This window comes from Ambystoma mexicanum, chromosome 2p, assembly GCF_040938575.1.
Source record: "Ambystoma mexicanum isolate Mex_15411 chromosome 2p, UKY_AmexF1_1, whole genome shotgun sequence".
Classification (NCBI taxonomy): domain Eukaryota; kingdom Metazoa; phylum Chordata; class Amphibia; order Caudata; family Ambystomatidae; genus Ambystoma; species Ambystoma mexicanum.
Genome location: NC_090923.1, coordinates 1,477,717,428 through 1,477,737,861, shown reverse-complemented (window position 1 = coordinate 1,477,737,861; position 20,434 = coordinate 1,477,717,428). Strand labels below are relative to the sequence as shown.

The 20,434-nt window shown below is 44.0% G+C and overlaps 1 protein-coding gene across 1 annotated transcript in view; it reads left to right on the top strand.

Annotated features, from left to right (window-relative positions):
* Positions 1–20,434, top strand: part of LOC138567646 (zinc finger protein 398-like) — a 1,191,033-nt gene that overhangs the window by 377,777 nt on the left and 792,822 nt on the right. The window contains exon 3 of the mRNA XM_069646115.1: positions 19,460–19,552. Coding sequence (XP_069502216.1) covers positions 19,460–19,552 — 93 coding nt within the window. The remainder of the gene's footprint in view (positions 1–19,459; positions 19,553–20,434) is intronic.

Sequence of the window (20,434 nt, the reverse complement as noted above, 5' to 3'; positions counted from 1 at the left end):
CCAGAGGGTGGAAAGTCATCACCCCAAAGATCATTTGGAAAGAAATTTTTTGTTTGTTTTGCTGAATACATCAGGCCCTCGAAGGCAAGAAACTTTTTATTGAAAAGAGACTTAACCATCGAAGAACCTGATTGCTGGTACGGAACTGTTGGCTCGTGCTGGGAAAGTTCTGGTGTGCGCTGTGCTCAGGAGATCCACCTTGTCCCGTGCTCAAAACGTGGGGAAGGGGGACCCCTTGCAATCACATCCTGACTTATTATTTGTGAACACTTCTTTCTTTATTGAAAACCCTATCCCACACTCTTAGTATCGGCCTTTTACTTTGAAAAGATGCAACAAGGACTGCCTTATTTTTCTTTTGATGGTCTAAGCTTGCTCCCATCTTAGATGTAGGTAAGGCGTTTTTGCACCCTGCACTTACAGTTTAATAAACACCCTTGAACTGTGATCACTTGTGTCTGTTGCTACTGTTGCCACCACGAGTTCCTTACAGTGACCAACACTGAAGAGCACTTGAACAGAAACGTTTTACTCGCTCTCTTGAAGCCATTCATACGTGGAATGGAACGACAAGAAATCGGGAGACTATTCCAGGTACAATGAGCCCAAACATTGTGCCTCCAAATTTCTGCAATTTAAAGCACGGATGAAAAAGCTTGTTCTCGTCATTAGAGCAAAGTAATCTCATACTCAAAGCGACCTTAAGCTGGTCAGAGATATACTGGGGTGCATTGCCATTACGGAATGTGTGAGTCAAGGTAAGGATTTTTGTGAGCAATTCTTTGTTTGAATGGCAACCAAAGAAGGGCCCGGCTGGCCGCGATAATGTGGTATTGCCTGCAATGACCACAAATGGCCCTTACTGCCCCATTTTGGATGGTCTGCGGTTTGTGATGATTGCAATAGAGGGGCCAGCCAGCAGACCATTAAAATCATTCAGCTTAGAATCAATCAAGGCGGAGGCCAAGAAAGGTCTAATGTGTCTCAGTAGTTTAGTAACGTAGGCACATGATAACCACAAGTGGACAGTGTGTTTTTTCATAGATGGCTGCAAAGCCAAATACACTCCTAATGTTTTAACGGATGGAGGCACTGGGATGGTGCAGCCAGCAATCACGAACTGGTTTCAGTAAGAGTCAAGCTTTTTCAACCGAGGGCCAGACCCCACAATCGTGAGTCCTATCTTATCATTCAAGGCCAGTGAGTTGAATGCCATCCATTATTGAATTGACGATTTATATCTGATTGATGGCCTCTGAATCCTGGACCTAATTACCCGAAAATCATGGAGTATCTGTGTGTCGACTGCATAATTTCTGTAACTAACACCGAGACTATCCGTATGATCAAGGAGGGGGTGGGTATAGATATTGGAAAGTGTCAGAGAGAGGCCCAAACCCTGTGGAACCCCACACGGCAAGCTTTAAATTCATCCACAGAGACCCTGGCAGAGCGATGGCCAAGAAAGGACTCTATCCAAGCCACAGTGCTGCTCGAGCAATTCACAATCCAAACAGGCCTACTGACTAGATATATACATAGATCATAGGCTGCTGAGATATCAAGTAACATTAAGAAGGCAGTATTGCCGTTCTCCACAATTCCTGAGATGTTAGCCTTAAGATCAAGAAGAGCCATCTCAATTCCATGCTTGGTCTGAAAGTCCGAATGACGTGTACCCAATTAGTTATTTGATTCTATACATTCCTGGAACTGGAGATTAGCTATCCAGTCCAGGATCTTTAGTAAGAATGACACATTTTTTATAGGGCGGTAGTTGCTGGCCACAGCAGGATCCAGAGTGTCCTTTTTTTGACAAAGACGTGATCCATGCCTCTTTCAAACTAATGGGTACACTAGAGGCTTTAAATGAGAAATTAACAATTTTAGTAATCCAAGGAGTAGGTATATTTAACAAGTCCTTGATAATATTCTCAGGACACCTGTTCCCTTTGCCAGAGGTCGGTTTCATTCTCGTCACCATTGTAAAGAACTCTCTTTCAGAGACCTGTTTAAAGGAGAACTTGGGCAGGTCAGTATTATTGGTAGTGGAGAGTTGCAATCTCCAGAAAATTTTTTCGAAGTGATTGTGTCCTCCGACGTATTCCTTATCTTTGATAATACGTTTCCAGCTTGCTGGCCTCGGAAATTTTTTCTGTATATGGCACTGCGCGTCGACGTCTGACGAGTCGATGTCCCTCGAAGGCCACCGTATCGGCGCCGACGTCACCATGCCCATAAATAGCCATGCGCGGCGTCCGTTGCTCAGTTCTGTTTTTCTGCGCTTCGTGGGGCCTCGGAACATCGCTGCTCAGTTCAGACAGATAATCTAATCTACATCTACTCGAAATATACCAACTCGTTCTCGATGGCATCTTCATCGGAACCGACAACGCTGCGATCCGGCTTCAAAAAATGTCGAGACTGCGGTAAAAAAATGTCGATAACGGATCCACACAGGATCTGCTTGTGGTGCTTGGGAGCCGAGCACCATTGTTCGGAGTGTGAGGACTGCATGTCCATGAAGGCGAAAGCCTTGAAGCAGCGCAAGGGGAAGCTCGAGAGAGGTAACAAAACACAGCTCTCAGGCTGAGTGGGAGGAATTCAGGAAGAAAATGTTAGGCATCTTCGAGAAAGCGGCCTCGTCCCCCTCGAAGACAGCTGGGGGTGATACTCCGGGTGAAAAACCCAAAAAATCAAAACGCCGCGAGTCGCAGTACCCGGCGAAACATTCCACCCGAGAGTGCCACGGGCCATCGGGTAAGAAGGCACCGTCTTCGACGCCGTCGTCGAAGATTCCTTCGACGCATGGATCAGCGCCATCAACGCCGTTGTCGAAGGGTTCTTCGATGCATCGGTCGGTCGATCGACTCAACTCCATCGTCGACGACGATGAAAGAGAAGACCACGGCTATTCCACAGCCAACGGTGATTCCTAGAGCCTCCGGCACGACGCCGAGACTGTTGTCGATGTCCTCGAGTAGGATCCCGATCCTCTCGAGTTCTTCGAGGCCTCTTCTGGTTTTCTCGGCGCCGTTTTCAGCGCCTTCAAAGCCTGTCATATCGTCGTCGACGACATCGACATTTTCTCGCCCAATAACGATGAATTTGGCTCCTTCTGCCTTAGAAATGGGTTTTATACCATTTCAGAGGTCAGAGTACCCTGGATTATCTTCAATTTATGAAGAAGGGGAAGATTCTGACCAGGAAACCTTCGAGTTGCAGAGGACCACACTACCTGTTTCAGAGGATTTCACCTCTGAGGAAAGAAGGTTGAATGACCTACAGGAGTCATTGCATGAGCAAGTGGGCTGGACACTTCCCCAGAAGTGGATTTTGTTAAGCCATACCCAGGGGAACATGCCGAAACACCCTATAGAACCCTGATGGCAAGAATTATTGAATTCATGGGTTGGTCTGCGCCTTCGCCTGTTTTTCAACAGGATGACCTGACAGACATATTAGACAAAGGTCCACAGGAGGATCCTGTGGTCCCCTTCCATACAGCCTTACAAAGAAAAATTGCATCTAACTGGGAAACTCCTGAAGTTATCCCTGCTGTCAACAAATGTTATCAGCCAAGTATAGGGTAGCTGCGGCTGACCCTGAATACTTATCGAAACACCCGACTCCAGAGAGTCTGGTGGTCCAAGCGGCAACTTCATCAAGCAGCAGGACCGCTTACCCTACTGTCCCACAGAATAGAGATGACAAGAGGTACGATTCTATGGCAAAGAAAGTCTTCTCTGCTTGTAGTATGGCGTTGAAGTCCATCAACGCCACCTGTACGCTCGCCAGGTTCAGTCGCACACTATGGGAGTGTGCTTCATCAGCGGCTGACTGCATACCCGAAGGAGAGGAGAAGGAAGCCTTCCTTAACATTATTTATTTATTTATTTAATTTCAGCTCATTATGAACTTTTAAAATAATAAAAACAAAGCAAAACTTCCTTCTTTACAATTGGGATGGTTAAAAGGCAACATTTGTCTCTCAGGCTTCCAGTTTCTCTAGTTCTATTCTGTTCTCACTTTCTACCATAGTTCTTTGAATCCTCTTTGGAGTCTTCGTCATTTGTGTTTTTTTGTTCCAATTTTTTCTCTAACTCTCCAAGGTATGCCGTTAATGCGAACATCAGTTGCCTGTTTAGACCTTCGTGTAGTATCGCCCATATGTGTCAGGAATGGCACTCTGTCAAGAGTGGCACAGGGTACCCAGGTAGATTTTGGGTGGCTGTGCCGAAGTAAGGTAGCAAATAAGCACACACAGCAGGGAGTTAAACAAGAAAGAAGAGTAGGAAACTGTAGCTGTGAGCCAAAAGGGGCAAAAGATACAAAGGTACAAACAAACTGGATTCCCTCTTGGGGTGTATGCTGAAATGGGAAAGAGTGTTCCACGAACCTTAGGAAACTCCAGCCTTCTGCACAGATTGCTATAACAGAGGCCCACGCTGTATGCTCATGGCTGGGAACAACAGCAGTGGGTGTCTGTAACACTGAAAACGCGACAAGGGAAGGGGCAGAGGTTACCTGCCGGAAACCAATAGGCAAGCTCTCTACAAAGGGATTACATAAGACACATGAGAAGACAAGAACAGATATATCCAGTGAAAAGGAAGTCAATGAGCAATCTAGCAGAAGGAAATGAAGGAAAGGCAGTTAGACTGAAGTAGATAACCAAAGGTGGAGTACAGAGGACTCAAGGAAGAGAACAAGGGAGCAGCAGTCAGGAAAACAGAAGGGCTGCAAAGTAGGAAGCAGGTCTGCAGTCAAGAGTGGGACTAGGTGCAGGCAAACTGTAGTGGACTGCGGAGGACTGTAGTAGGCTGCAAGGCAGGGAGTCCGGAAGAAACAGGACAGAGAGAGATTAGTAGGAGGCGACAGACAGGGAGCCCAAAAGAATAGGGCCGCGAGGTAGGGAGGCCAGAGGAGCAGGGCTGTAGGCAGCTATGAGTAAACAGGCTGTACTGCAGAGGAGTGTAGCAAGCCGCAAGGCAGGGAGTCCAGAGGACACGGGCTGTAGGCAGCGGAGGGAGCAGGCTGCAAGGAAGGAGCCCAGAGGACAAGGGCTGTAGGAAGCAAAGAGGTGCAGGCTGCAAGGTAGGGAGCCGAGAGGACAAGGGCTTGGAGACAGCAGAGGGTTGCAGGCTGTAGGGCAGGGAGCCCAGAGGACAAGGACTGTAGGCAGCCGGAGTGAGGCAGGCTGCAAGGCAAGGAGTGAGCCCAGAGGAGCAGGGCCGCTGGCTGTAGAGGGCTGCAGAGGACTGTAGTAGGCTGCGAGGCAGGAAGCCCAGAGGACAAGGGCTGTAGGTAGAAGGCAGCGGAGAGTGATCGGCTGCAAGGCAGGGAGCCCGGAAAGGGCACTGGATCAAAACAGGATAATGCAGCAACAGGAACAGCATACAAAGTAGCGGGTCAAGGCAAACAGGAGTGGGGAGATCTCAAGATGCAAGACACTGTGCTCCTGCAGGCAGCTGCTTATATACAGCCCTTCCCTGTTCTGAGGCAGGCTAATTGACAGCACCTGGGGCAGGCAGCACACCTGATGACAATCTGCCTCCTCCCTCTCTGGTCCTGAGCAGGTGGAAGCAGCACTGGCCACTAGGGCTTCTGGGGATTGTGGTCCCAATAACGATGAATGAGAATAGCCAGGAATTGAGGACTGTAGCCAGGTGCATTATGGTAAATGTAGTTAATTGAATAAAATAAGAAAGAACCAAAGTTGAGCAAATTGAAATAAAAGGCCAAGGCGTGAAAAGGAGTTGTTCAAGGAGTATTAGGAGGATAAATGAGTACCAAGTAGTCCATGATGGTTGCCAATGCATGTGCCAGCGGCGCGGGCACGACAATATGTCATCATTCGTTTGGTATTTACTCCCTATGGTTACCTTTTTTAAATGAGTTTCTCTCTCCTGTTGGAAGTGTGCACAGTTCAAGCCCAGATGTTTTAGAGATTCTTTTTGCATCTGCAAAATCGACACAAGTCATCGTTCTCTTTACTTTTTTTCCAGAGATTTAATACTTGTTTGGTCTTGAACAGATTCAGGCGGAACATAATAAATCGTTTCCTTCTTATTGGACAAGGGAAGCGTTCCAAGTGTTTCGGTATCTTGTTGAGCATTCCTGCTTCCGAAGGAGCATCCTCCATGCGTCTATAGGATGCCCTTAATGCTATTGTTTCGCACCAATCACATTCCCATAGTTTTTTCTTTACTTTGTTGGGGTTTTGTTTTAAGGTTTCCACATTTGTTCCAATGGTCTCCAACATTTTTTCACAATTTGCTTTCCACTGCATAAAGATGGTATCAGTTGGTGATTTATTTGGGCAGTTTAGAATCTTAAATTGCGGGAGTTCATCCGCTCCCACAATCTTTCTATATAAAGCTAGAGTATTCCATTGCACTCTCGCGTTGATTGATGTAATGCCTAATTCGTATTGCAGGCAAGCGACAGGCGCCCCTTTGGGCAGTTGTAGTGATCTTGACCAGAATGTGTTTTCACACCACGTCCAGGTGTTAAAAGAGCAGCCCAACATTGTTTTGGCACCAAAAATTTGTGTCAGGATGGCCTTTGCTCTGTAAAATTCCATCACCGGTTTTAGACTGAATTTTCCGTATTTTTTGTTTATTGTAGCAGCTTGGGCTCCCAACATCGTGCACTTTCTCCGGATGTTCATTACCATTGGTTTGTCAGTTAAGTTAGAATTTATTGTGACGCCGAGATATTGTGCTTGGGTTACACGGGCAAGCTGTACTTCACCTACTGACCATGTGTACTTTATACATTTTTTGTTTGGCGCTCCTCTTACATTTTGCAACACTAGTATCTCGGTTTTGTTAGTATTTATTAGCAAGCCATTTGTGTCTGTGTATCTTTTCAGAGCCGTTAGCTTTCTTTGTAGTCCGATCAGTGTTTGATCTAATAGTACCATGTCGTCAGCATAGACCATGTGACCCAGGTTTTGTCCATTTATTTTTGGGGGAAAAGCTCTAACTTGATTTAGGTCTTTGCTGACATCTGCAGTTAGTAAATTAAATAGGCTTGCTCCCAAAGGACAGCCCTGTTTTATACCTCTTTCAGTTCTTATTGATGATGATAGAGAGCCTTTCGCGTTCAGCCTGATTTTAATTGATGTCTCTGAATACAGTTCTTGTATTGGTCTTAGTAAGTGTGGAGGACAGTTCATTTTCTTCATCTTTGACCATAACAGTTGCCGATCAAAACTGTCAAATGCATATGCGAGGTCTACGAACGCTATATATACCTTTGTTTTATTTTTCAAGGCTTCCATTTTTAGCATGTTGATCATCAGCAAGTTCAAAGAGCAACCTACTCCCTTTACGAAGCCGGTTTGTCGGATGTCAAATTGCTCGGTCTCCTTGATCCAAGCTACTAGTTGTTTCAAAATTTGATTAGCAAAGACTTTCCCAATCACGTCGAGCAACATGATGGGCCTATAGTTTTTCTGCTCAGAGCGGTCCAATTACTGCTGTCTTCCATGATTTTGGAACTCTCTTTTCGCGTTGGATGATTTTGAAAAGAGTGTAGCAAAAGTTTGCCCAAGCCTCAGGATGATTCTTCAACTGAGCATTCGTTAGGCCATCGGGCCCTGGCACTCTCGAGGAGCTCAGCTTTTTTATGTTAATTAAAATGTCTTCCTCCGTGATGTTAAGTGACCACTCTGTTAGATCATACGTCGGCCTCGCTCCTCTTATGTTTTGTTTCGAAAACAGTTCAGTCACTGTGTTTATTATCAAAGCTCCTTGTGGTGCTTCTAAGTTGTTGATTACGGACCAGAAGCGTTTCACTGCTCTTGTAGATATTAGCGCTAGCATTGCTTCAGCATCTTGTTGCATGATTTTGTGTTTGTGCATTGATTGCCATGCTCTATATCTCCTCTGGAGCGTTTTAGTTTTTAGTCTCTTCTGTTCTTCATCAAGTGTCTTTAAGGCTCAAATATCTTTGCGTAGTTCTCTTTTTGTTTTGGACTATTTCTGTGTTATAAACATGTTGATGTTTATAAATCGACTTTTGGTTTATTCTTTGCGATTCAGTGTTTTTTTCAAGCAGGTTGCTATATTCAATCTCTTCGTTAAACTGAAGCCTTGGGGTCTCAGCCAGTGCACTTGTCAGATTGTTAATTTTCTGTTCATCTAAGCGCACCCTCTGTCTACTTGGTGCAACTATTAATGGCTGGTTCCAGATGTCAATCTCTCCTCCTTGTTCTGCTTTTATTGATGTCATCAGCAGATTGTGATCGCTTTGATGCATAGTTGTCACTTTTAATGTAATTACTTCCTTAAATATGTTCTCTGACATATAGAAGTAGTCCAATGTAGATTTACTTTCCTCTCTCTCCCAGGTGTGTTTTGCAGGGATGTGTCCTCTGACGTTACCGTTCAGTAGATGTATGTTCCGGGCATCCATCTCTTCTGACCAAGCTTCAGTAATTTGGCATAAACTGGTCGTTGTTCTGGTTGGTTTTATTTTTTTATGATTGTTTTTAGGTAAGCAGTCCATGTTTAGATCTCTGCAAAGGATAATATTTGCATTCCTTTCCAGTTCATAAATTTTATCAATGAGTTCACAGATCAGGTCTAGGAAATCGCTATCATCCAGGTCCTTATGTTGCCAATAAATGTTAATTATGTGCAAGATCTTCTCTTTCTTTTTTGGCACTGCTTCCACAAGTACTTGTGACACCTGAACATACGGGGACGGGTTTGCAGATGAAATTAGTTTTAGATGACCTCCCGTCTTTATCAAAGTTATTAGTCCTGCCTTAGGCCTTCCTTTGGTTTGTTTTATTGCAGGATTGAGTGCAATTTCATAGTTTACGGCCACTGGTGCCTTTTGAACCCATGTTTCTTGTAAGCAAATAATGTCTAGGACTTCTAGTTCTTTCAGTTTCGTATTATATAAATGGAAGAACCCTCGGCTATTCCAGGAGCCGCAGGATATCTCCTTATCCTCCTGTATCGTTTGGCATTAGCTTTTTCTCTCGCTATTTAAAGTTACGGCTAGCCAGCTCCACCTATCCTGTTCCCCTTCTCTGGTTTCTTTGTGTTGGGCTTCTCCAACCTCCTCTCTTTGTTTTGTAGATTGTATGATAGTTATTTTTATATCATCTTTTGGTGGTTTTTCTCAGAGGTATCGCTCACTGGTTAGGTTAATTTGGGAGCTATTTGTCTCTCGTTGTTCTGTACACATTTTTTCCCGTTTTGGTGTTCTTCACTCCTAGTGTCTATTTGTGTGTTGCTTTTGATCAGTTCCTTGGGTTTAATTAGCAGCTTTTCATTTCGGTTTCTTGGTAAGTTTTCCTCAAGAATCTCACAGACATCAAAGCCCAAGGAATTTAAGTCCAATTTGTTGTTCAAGATCAAATCGCTCACTATTCTAGAGTGTATATGTAGTAACACCTGATCCATTTTTCTTTCATTCAAGAACTCGACTGTTTTGGTCTCAGTTGTGGTATGTGTTTAAACAACTGAAGGACATTGTGTCTATTTAGTATCAAGTTGTCTGTCCCACAAATCACTCTTTCAATCATCAGGCAGTAATTTGCATTTCTGTTCGATCTCTTTATTGGTTGATTCGTTTTTAGTGGTTGATGACGAGGTTGTTCTCTTCTTTGTTCCTCTCTCAGTTCTTGTTGGTTAAGTTCATAGTTCCATTCCCGTTGCTCATTTACTTGAGTTTCTGGGTGGTCAACTTCTTTCTCTTTATCTATTACTACCTCTGTAGCTTTTGTTTTATCTTCTGAGCCAGGGGCAAATACTTGCGTTGTTTTAGCTTCATAGGTCCAACGTTCACCAATGGTTTTGAAACGCTTTGTAGTAGGTTCTGATCGGCTAGCGCTTATAACTTCAGCACTACCTCTCTTCTCTGGAGTTATTATTCTACAGATCCGTTTTTCCTGTACTCCGTTGTGAAGTTTCTCAATCTGCTTGCTTCTATCTACTTCAAGGTTTTTGGAGTCTTCCGGGACTTCCACGTTGGAATCAAGGAAGTTAGAATTTGGCTCCTCTTCAAAGTTAGCCTCGGAGTCATGAGTTGACAAATTAGCGAGCAGATCAATCATGTCTGCTTCGTCGCTTTTTTGCTAATCTCGATTAACTGCATTTTGTGAGTTGCCATTTAGTTCTGAGTCCAGCGGTTTATCCACCACATTTTTTTTTCTTTAATAGCTATCTGATCTTCTTTATCTATATTTGTCTTAAGTAGTGCATTTAGATTTTTTATGTTTCTCAGGAATTTGCTCGAACTTCTTGTTTGGTTATTTTTCCGTTTCGGCATATTTTTTGTCTTTCTTGTTTGTTTCTTTGAGTTCATTTTCTCCTCACCAGCTTTCGCTGGACTTGGGTCCTTGGTTTTTTTGTTAAATATTGAAAAATATGCGCTTGGAGGAACTTTGCTTCTCTCTTTGTTTACTGGCGTGGGAGGCACGTTTGATGAGCCCTCGGCGTTAGCAGGCACTTCAGCCACTGCTTCTATAATTACTGAAGATTCTGGAGAACCATCCCAATCAGCTGAGTTCATAGCTATTGGTGGTAAACCATCTGCATTTGCAGAGGTAGAGGGTTGGTTTTCGATTTCATTTTCTGTTCCGAAGAATGTCGTTGCCATTTCTGTGGCTTTATGTCTATATTCTGATTTCTTTTGACCGCGACTTTCTGTATTGTCCAGATCAAGTACTTCGACTATTGTACTGGCTTGCATTGTTTTACTTGAAGAGTGTTTTATTTTCTGGTCTGCAACATTGTTGATCCCCATCTGGTCTTGTTGGTCCAGCGAGCCTTGCCTTTCTTCTTGATACAGGTTTTTATTGACATTTTCAATTGTTTCCTGCTCGCTGTCAATCGTGTTCTGCTTTGTTATTGGATGCGCTTGGTTTTTCAATATATAGATCGCTTCCCTCGCCAGTTCTGCTAGAAGTCTTTTGTCCTCCGCATTTGTTTTCATTTGTTCTTTAAGCAACATTGTCATTATCTCATATGACTTGACATTATTTTTTGCCTGTTGTTTCATGTCAGCAATTTCCATTTCTAGATTTACTGTTTTGGAGTTCAACAAAGCCATAAGTGTGTTTTGATCCTTACTTGTTTTGTTCAGTTGTTCATATAGCTTTATCAATGGAGCCACCGTGATTGTCCGCGCAGAGGTGAGGTTTGGTCGAAGTTCATTTATAATTTGGCCTACTAGGTTTGTACACCATTTACGTTGTTCATCATCATTTGGAGTTTTTCTCTGTTTCAGCTGATCTCCCGGGCCTCTTTGTATTTTCGGGAATTGTCTTTCCATTAGCGAGGAGTCAGTGGTGGAATCTGTGTCAGTGATGTTCGAGTCGTCTGGTTCGCACGTTGACATACAATCAATTCGACTTCTTCTGTCGCATTTTAATTGGTTTAAGTGTCTATCATTCCCGCTCAATTTACTGCCATTTCTTTTTTGCGAACACAGGATGGGCTCAGTAGGACTGCAATCTGTTTTACATCTCTTAAATGGCTGGGCCTTGTAAGTTTCATATGTTTTATCATCTGGCCGTTTATGTGTTATATTTTGGCTCGGTCTCAATTTAGCTTTCGTCATCAATAGTCTTTCCTGTGGACTAGTTGTATTAATATCAACTGAATAGTTTGTGGTCAGGGTTTGGTTTATGATTCTCGAATCGTTTGGCAGTTTATTTGGGATTGCATTTAAGTCTCTCCTGTGTAAAGCGTCTCCATTTGTGTGTAAGGTCTCTGAAGGATTTCCATTTCTATTTTCTGTTCTCTTCGGTGTATTTTGTTTGTATATGGCCTCGGATGTAAATACATCCTCGTTGGTGTTTATTATTATCTTGTCATCATTAAAATCATTTTTTGATGATGTCCATTTGTCTCCTTTGGTTGCTTTTTCTCCAACCCTTTCATCGATGTCTGTATGGTCACATTGGTCGCTTGTTGCCGTATTAATGCCATCATCCAGTTTGGGTAATAATCTGGGGCTCGCCTCCATTAAAGCCACCGGTAAGGGGCTGTTTACTATTTCGTTCCTGTTTGGTATTTTTTGGAGGCAAAGTGTTGCCTGAGACTCCACTTTGTTATGTGAGCTCAAAGACCCTTGCTCGATCTCAGTGTATTCTATCCCTAGTTCGGTGTAATACGGAGCATTTATGCCTCCCAAAATTTCTGGGAGGCTCTTAGTTCTTGTGCTAGAATTTTGGTGCCTTATTATTTTATCTTCATCATACTCAGGTGTTTCGATCATGCCATTTTCGATGTTCACAGTTTTTAAACATTTTGCTGTGGAAACTTGGTAGCGAAAATTTTCTGCACTCACACTCGCACTTACTTGATTTAATTGGCCGTTCGTCATATGGTCCTTTGCTCCAGGCTCCGATTGTCGACGCCTCGGCATATTTGGTCGCGCCGTCGACATCACCACACCGGCTCACGTGACTCTTCAATAGCCGGCGTTTGTTATTCTCTCTGCACGCTGCGTAATCGGGAGCTTGGGCAGCAGCGTTCTTTCGCTCACCGCTCGCAGCAAACAGCCAAACAGCAGCTCCTTCTCAGGAAGTAAATCGCCCTTTGCGCGCCGGGCTTAGCGCCGCAAGGGTCGATGGGGCAGTGTTTTATTCCCTCACTTCCTGGTCGGGGCGGAGCAAGGAAAAGGGGGTGGGGCTTAGCCTCGCGTCTTTGATTCATTGCACCGGCAGTTCTCCCCGTCTCTCGCAGCACAGCCAAACAGCAGCTCCTTCTCAGGAAGTCAATCGCCCTTTGCGCGCCGGGCTTAACATTATTAAAGATGGCAAGGATGCCATGTGCGAGTCACTTCAAACTGGCATTGATTCCGCTGACAGTATCAGCAGGGCCATGGCGGCAAGTACAACAATCTGCAGGCATGCGTTGTTGCGAAAGTCTGGCTTCGCTCCAGATGTACAGGCCAGACTTTTGAATATGCCCTTTGACGGCTCTTCATTATTCGGAAAGAAGGCTGATGACAGTCTGGAAAAGTTGCAGACATCTAAAGCAGCAGCAAAATCTTTAGGAGCTGCTATCCGCCAAACTCCTTTTCGCCCCTCAGGAACCTCTGGGAGAGGAAAGTCCTTTCGCTATTATTCCACATTCGGGAAAGGCAGAGGACAGCTGGCTCAAAGAGGCCAAAGAAGATCCACCCGAGGTGGACGGGTCAAAGGTACTAAGGCCGCAGCAGCAGGTGCCTCTTTACCCTCGGCATCTGCATCAGCCGCCCCCAAACCACTCTGAGGTCTTTCCACACAAGACACCTGTAGGGGGCAGGTTAACTCACCATCTGACGGAATGGCAGGCTATGACGTCAGATGCTTGGGCATTGGAGACAGTTGCCCAGGGTTACTGCCTACCCTTTCTACACATCCCTCAGAGTCATCCACCGGGGAACAGCTCTCTAAATGTTCCAGATCCGCTCCTCTTGCAGGAAATTCTAGACCTGCTAGAGAAAGGTGCCATAGAACTGGTACCTGTAGCGGACAGTAACAAGGGCTGGTACTCCCCCCTACTTTCTCGTACCAAAGAAGGACGGAGGACTGAGACCCATCCTGGACTTACGAGAATTGAACAAGTTCCTCAGGAAGGACAAGTTCATGATGGTAACTCTCTCTCAGATCCTTCAGGCCCTCCAGCTCCAGGACTGGCTGGTATCTCTGGACCTTCAGGATGCTTATTTCCATGTGCCAATCCATCCCAAACACAGGAAATACCTGAGGTTCGCAATTGGCGACTCTCATTATCAATTTCGATTTCTGCCATTTGGGCTGACCTCCGCCCCGAGGGTCTTCACCAAGCTAATGTCGGTGGTGGCTGCGAGTCTAAGGAGGGAAGGGATCCACATCTACCCCTACCTAGACAATTGGCTGATATGGGCTGTGTCTTCGGAACAAGCTCAGACCCAGCTAGATTATGTCTGCCACTTCCTTCACAAACTGGGCTTCTCCCTCAATTTAATGAAGTCATAGATGATGCCATCACAGAGACTCCAGTTCATTGGAGCGGTCCTGGACACTTCCCTGGTAAAAGCCTCACCACCAGAGGTGAGGGCTCAAGATATTCTGCAGATGGTCAACAAGTTTCAAAATGCCCAAAGTCTCCCAGCCTTCGACTTTTTGAGGTTGCTAGGCCTCATGGCATCCTGCATCTTCCTTGTGCCAGAGGCTCGCCTGAGAATGAGATCTCTTCAGTGGGCACTAAGAACTCAGTGGTTGCAATTCTCAGGGAGAATGACAGATCTCCTCCGGATTCCGGACAAAGTAGCCCGCAACCTTCAATGGTGAGCCTATCCAGAGAACATCTTGAAAGGAGAACTGTTTTGGCAACCATGGCCGGAGATAACAGTAGTCACAGACGCCTCACTCACGGGGTGTGGAGCTCATGCCAACGACTTGACCATCAGCGGTTGTTGGTCTCCATCGGAGTCCAGACTACACATCAACCTATTGGAGCTCAGAGCGATCAGACTAGCGCTGAAAGCTTTCCTGCCATCAGTACAGGGGAGAAATGTCCTGATAATGACGGACAACACGGTGGCCATGCACTACCTCAACAAAAAAGGAGGCGTAGGGTCCCTGCCACTGTGCAGAGAGGCAATGCAGCTCTGGTTTTGGGCAATTCGAGAAGGAATTTCTCTATCGGCAGTCCACCTAGCCGGAGTGGAAGAACTTGACAGCGGACACTCTGAGCAGGCAGAGTACAGTCTCCCACGAGTGGGAGCTAGCTCAGGAAGTCCTTCAAGAGATCTTCGCCCTTAGGTGGATCTGTTCGCCACAAGCACCAACAAGAAGTGCGATCTGTTCTGTTCAAGGGAATTTCCCCCGAGAGTAGCTCTAGGAGACGCGTTCGTAGTGGACTGGGAGTTTCCACTCCTCTACGCGTTTCCACCAGTCCCTGTTATTCCTCAAATGATCAGGAGGTTGAGAAGATTCCGGAAAACCATGATCCTAATTGCCCCGGACTGGGCCAGGAGAACCTGGTACCCGGACCTTCTAGATATGTCCATCTGCCCTCCAATCCGTCTTCCACTCAAAGAGAATCTTCTCTTGCAGAAGGGAGGTCAGGTTCTCCATCCAGACATCAGAACCCTCAACCTTCACGCTTGGCTTCTGAAAGGGTGAGGTACAAGAATTGGGATCTCCCTGATGACGTCATGGAGGTGTTGCTTTCGGCCAGAAGGCCAGCAACAAAGTCTTTATACCGCTGCCGTTGGAACAAATTTTGCAGCTGGTGTAGAGAAGGGAATATCGACCCTTCTTCATGTGGTACACCAACAGTGTTTTCCTTTCTACTCTACTTGGCAAACTCAGGCCTTCAAGTTGGCACTGTAAAAGGCTATCTCGCAGCGCTTTCAATCTTCAAGCGCACTGCGGAGGAACCATCCTATTTCAAACTACTTCTAGTGATGCAATTTCTCAAGGAATTAACTAATGTTTATCCTCCAAAACCATTCCAAGTTCCCTTATGGGACTTAAATTTATTCTTAAACTTCTTAATGGGCACTCCATTCGAACCACTTCACTCTTGTTCGCTGAGATTTCTCACGCTTAAAACTGTCCTATTGGTAGCACTAACATCTGCTAGGAGGGTGAGTGAGCTACAAGGTCTCTCCTGTAAACCCCCACATACAATTTTCCACAAGGACTTCGTTCTACCCTCCTCCCCATCCGGGGAAAGAGGATGAAAGGCTACATAGGCTGGACCCAAGTCGAGCTCTCAGCTTTTACATCAGCAGAATGGCTGGGATCAGGCAGGCAAACCAACTGTTTGTAGGATACTCGGGTCACAAGTTGGGACTACCCATAACAAAACAAACTATTTCCAGGTGGATTATTTTGTTAATTCTGGAATGTTACAAACTGGCAGGGAAAGAGCCACCCCAAAATCTTAGGGCTCATTCAACCAGGTGTATCGCAGCCTCTTCGGCTTTCCAAAGAGGGGTACCGGTCAGAGACATATGTGCGGCTGCCACATGGCCGTCCACACATACATTCACAAAATTTTACAACCTGGATTCCTCCACTAGTCAAGAGACCAGATTTGGCAAGGCCGTATTACATTCGGTCCATCCCTAAAGTGATACATAACATTCTTACTCCCACCTCCAATTGCATGCCGCTGCTATGGGAGTCTATCAAAGATAAGGAATACGTCCGAGGACACAATCCCTTCGAAGAACAAGTTACTTCTTACCTTGTAACGTTCTTTCGACGGGATGTTCCTCCGACGTATTCCTTATCGCCCCTCCCATCCATCCCTGCAGTAATACTTCCCTTGTGGTTGCAGCTTACGCTCCTTCAAGGTCAATAACCAATTCAGGCATGACTTTTCTTATGCTACAAAACGGAACTGAGCAACGGACGCCGCGCGTGGCTATTTATGGGCATGGTGACGTTGGCGCAGATACAGTGGCCGTCGAGGGACATCGACTCGGCGGACGTCAACGCGCAGCGCCCTCTACAGAAATAATTTCCGAGGCCAGCAAGCTGGAAACGTATTATCAAAGATAAGGAATACGTCGGAGGAACATCCCGTCAAAAGAACGTTACATGGTAAGAAGTCACTTGTTCTTCGCTTTTGTATGGCCTGTTGATGACTATTTTCCTCATTAGTTCCTCTTGAATGTTCTCACATCAGAGGTCGCTTTTTATAATCTTTAAATTGAAAAACATTTTCACTACTAGTTCTCTCAAGATTAGGAAACGTTCCCTTGAACTTGATTTGGCGTTAGCTGTTCTAGAATTTCTAGATCTGTTCTAGATTATAATTAGCCTGTTTTGCCCAAGTAATAACTTGTTTATAATCAGTCACTGCCCTCTTATAGGCGATTTCAGTGTCGGAACACTGATATTTACACCAGGTTACTTTTATTTGTACTATCACTCTCACTTGGTTTATTTATAGTTGATAGGAACCAACATTGTTTAATAGTTGAGATTTAGTGTACCTCTTATGAGATATTACAATGACTGTTCTCTCCATCAGGTCTGAGTTGTTGTCCACTCGATTCTCTGTAAGTAATGCATACTTTAAATGTAACTTCTTATTTAGTGCAGTAATGCATTAAACATTCAGTTTGTTTACCTTGATTACATAATAACATTACATTTGCCTTCTTAATTCACAACTTTAGGTGTTCTTCATATTTTAAATTGTTATTATATATTGTTCAATAGCCCTTTTTGTCCCTTTTCTTCGCAGTGTTTTTGGTTTCCCGTAATGGAGTACTCTGATATAGTTGAAAGGTGCAGATATTTAAACATATGCCCAATCAATTTGATTACTTATAAAAATTAAAACGTACTTAATATTTATATGTACGCTCGGCAGGTCTCGACATTGTTAATTGCTTACCACTTTGGTATAGGGTGGATGGCCCCAACAGCCCGATTATTGGCATATACGCGACTTCAGTACCATTTTGGGGTGTGTTTTAGAGTAATGGTGTTGGTAAAAAAAAAAACAGACAAACCAAGGTAACTCTTCTTATCTACGGCAGCCATTTCACAATAGAATCGTGTGGCGTCCTGCCAATTGCATCTAACTTGGTATTGTATGCATCTAATAATGTATATAGGAAATTGATATTATAAGAAGTATAAGAACTTACTTATTTTTATGTGTCTAACTGATTGCAATCATGTTTATATTTTTCAAAACTGTTTTCGGTTCCTATTTAGTTTCTTAATTAGTTAATCTTTTGCCTACTGTATGAGGTACATTTTGTTTTGCTTATGTAAAAATGGGAATGGTTATTTAACCATTAAATATATACACTGGAGTAAGAAATCAATTTCACCTCACATTTCAATCAAAGTTGTCTAATAATTGATTACACTAAAGGAAATTACAATGTATTACTACATAGGTACTCCAATGAATCCCTACTGTTTTTTTGGCCATGTCCACTCACCACCTAGCACTAAATTGGCTAAAAGACTGTGGCCAAGGCCAGTGGGCCGGGCCTACAGCTGAGGCCTGTATACCTCCTTCATAATTAAATCATTAGATGTCACCGGCCATGGGAGCTGTACTAATGTCGGTTGTCCCCTGCATATTTTAGCATACATTTGAAAAGAGGTTTTTTCGGACCCTTTCATTATTGGAACAAGATGGAGGTTTACTGCGGGAGCGGGAAAAGACTTGACGATTTATAAGTGTCCCCATCCGTGTGGAACTCTCAATGTGCCCTCCTCCTTTCTAGCCTCTCACTTATGTATATCATCCCTGAACCCCTGTTATTCCCTCTTTCAATACCCAGTTCATTTAACAATTTTTTTTTTTTCATGCAGGTCTTGTGACTTTACCGCAAAAAACCTGCAGGTTTCTCTTGGAATTCCCCCGGTCAGACAAAAACGTTCTGCCACAAACAGGCTCTCAAGCCCGCCAGATACTCTTCAACTACACAAATGGTCCTTTTCCCCCCTTCCCTCCCGTGCTCTAATGTGAAACTGCTCCTTTTCGCCCTCCAAATGTCATTGTGTACACTTTTCTTTGTTCGGCTTCCCTCTGAATTACTGCATCAAGATTAGATCATTGCAAATTTTCATTTCTGAAAAGTCTTGCTGCTACAATGCACCAGTGGACATATAGAACGTTATTGGGACCAGGGGGCAACCCCATTTCAGTCAAATGATTGAACAGTTAGTGCATGGTTTTACCCCAAACCAACAAAAGGCACTACTACATTGCTTTGTGCACAAGTTGATTCTTATTAGGAGCAAATTCGTCCAGCAGTTTTTACACTAAGTGTGTTTAATGGAACCACTTTTTTCTCAATGAGAGTAGTCCAAAAACAGCTTTATTTGTTTTATTAATGACTTTGAACTATTTAACTAATTCTCCCCAAGGTTTACAGTTTGGAGAGGCCAGTGGCACACATTTTGTCTGGAACTTTGTATCCAAATACGTCCTGCGATTCAAGTTATTAGTAATAGAATTTTGGTAAAGGTCAATGCAACCAGGCTTGATCTCAACTATAGAGTGACCTATGTGTATATATCCCATAATAAGCATTGGGTTCAATTACTCTCTGTGTGCAATTCTTTGTTTGTTTATTGTTCCTACTGTGGTATATACTTGTTTTTTATCAGTTCATAATCACACTGCTCGCTCTACTTATCTTTGAACTTGTGCTTGAAATGGATTGCATTGGGATTATTACTCACTACCTAAGGCTGTGCTTGTTTGCTATTTTGCACTTTGTTGCATGTGTGCAGTTCTTGCTATTGCTTTTCTTCTGAAGACCTATTTGTAAGGGCTTCTCTAGTTATCTGAACTATCTTTTTCTTTGTTCACCGCTGTAATTTGTAGCTCACAATCCTACCTTCCACTTTGATACTCAAGGATATTCTAGCTTTTATTCAAACACAGAGAGCTGCAAATCTGTCAATTTTCAACATTGGAATATAATCTGTAAGAACATTTAAAATGTATGTTTTTTGTATTATTAGGTCCTCTCATTGCCACCACCGTCTTTTCATTACAAGCAAAAGATCAGGCAGAACGACATCCCACAGACAACCACCTAATTGATGTTTCCACAAGTAAGTGATTTGTGTGTTGGTGTGAAGATAAATTAGCCAAATAGAAGCTTTGTGTAGGAGGCTGGAATGGAAATGAAAATTATCTATCAAACATCCCAGTTTTGTAATCCATTTTAACATTTACCGACAAAGAAATTGAAATGTCTCTATTGTGCTGTCAATTGTTATTTTAAAATCTTGAGGTGTGCCGACATCATCGACAGCAGTGGAAACTGTAGATACCTAAGCTTGGCTTCAGGCCATTGTAGTTGCACTGATTCTGGATGAAGTGATGAAAGGAGAATGATTCCACTGTAACTGACCGCATGGGTGACAGTGATCAGGCTGACAGTTCCCACAGGCACAACACAGCATATAGTAATGACCAGGATGACTAGGAACCATTGGACTGAAGATAAGATTTGCTAAGAAATGTCTCAACCTTTGATGACCGTTTTTGTGATGATTTGGCACTTAACTTGTCGGGTGCCAATGCAGTCTTTAAGGCTAAGGGCATTCTGGCTGATGCTAGAATCTTCTTGGGCTGCACAGGCATGTATGTAGGGAATATCATAAAAAGTGGTTATTCAATGTCTCTCTACAATGGGTACTTTACGATTGTAGTGCTCGGCAAAACAGAACCGATTATGTGGGTACTGGAAAGTTCGAGACGCTATAGATGGTCTAAGTTGCTACATCCGGAGCCCAGGCCAATGGTGCGCAACATTGTTTGCTCACTAGTGTGTATTGTGATGAATCCAGTGGCGTCATCCTGGATTCCACAGTGGTGACCTCCTCCCATGTGGCCAGGGCACGGAAGACGCTACCTGACCCTGGGGGAGGCTTTATGAGGGAGGATCACATGGGAGGAGACAACTACCAGGGATGTTTCATGACTTTACT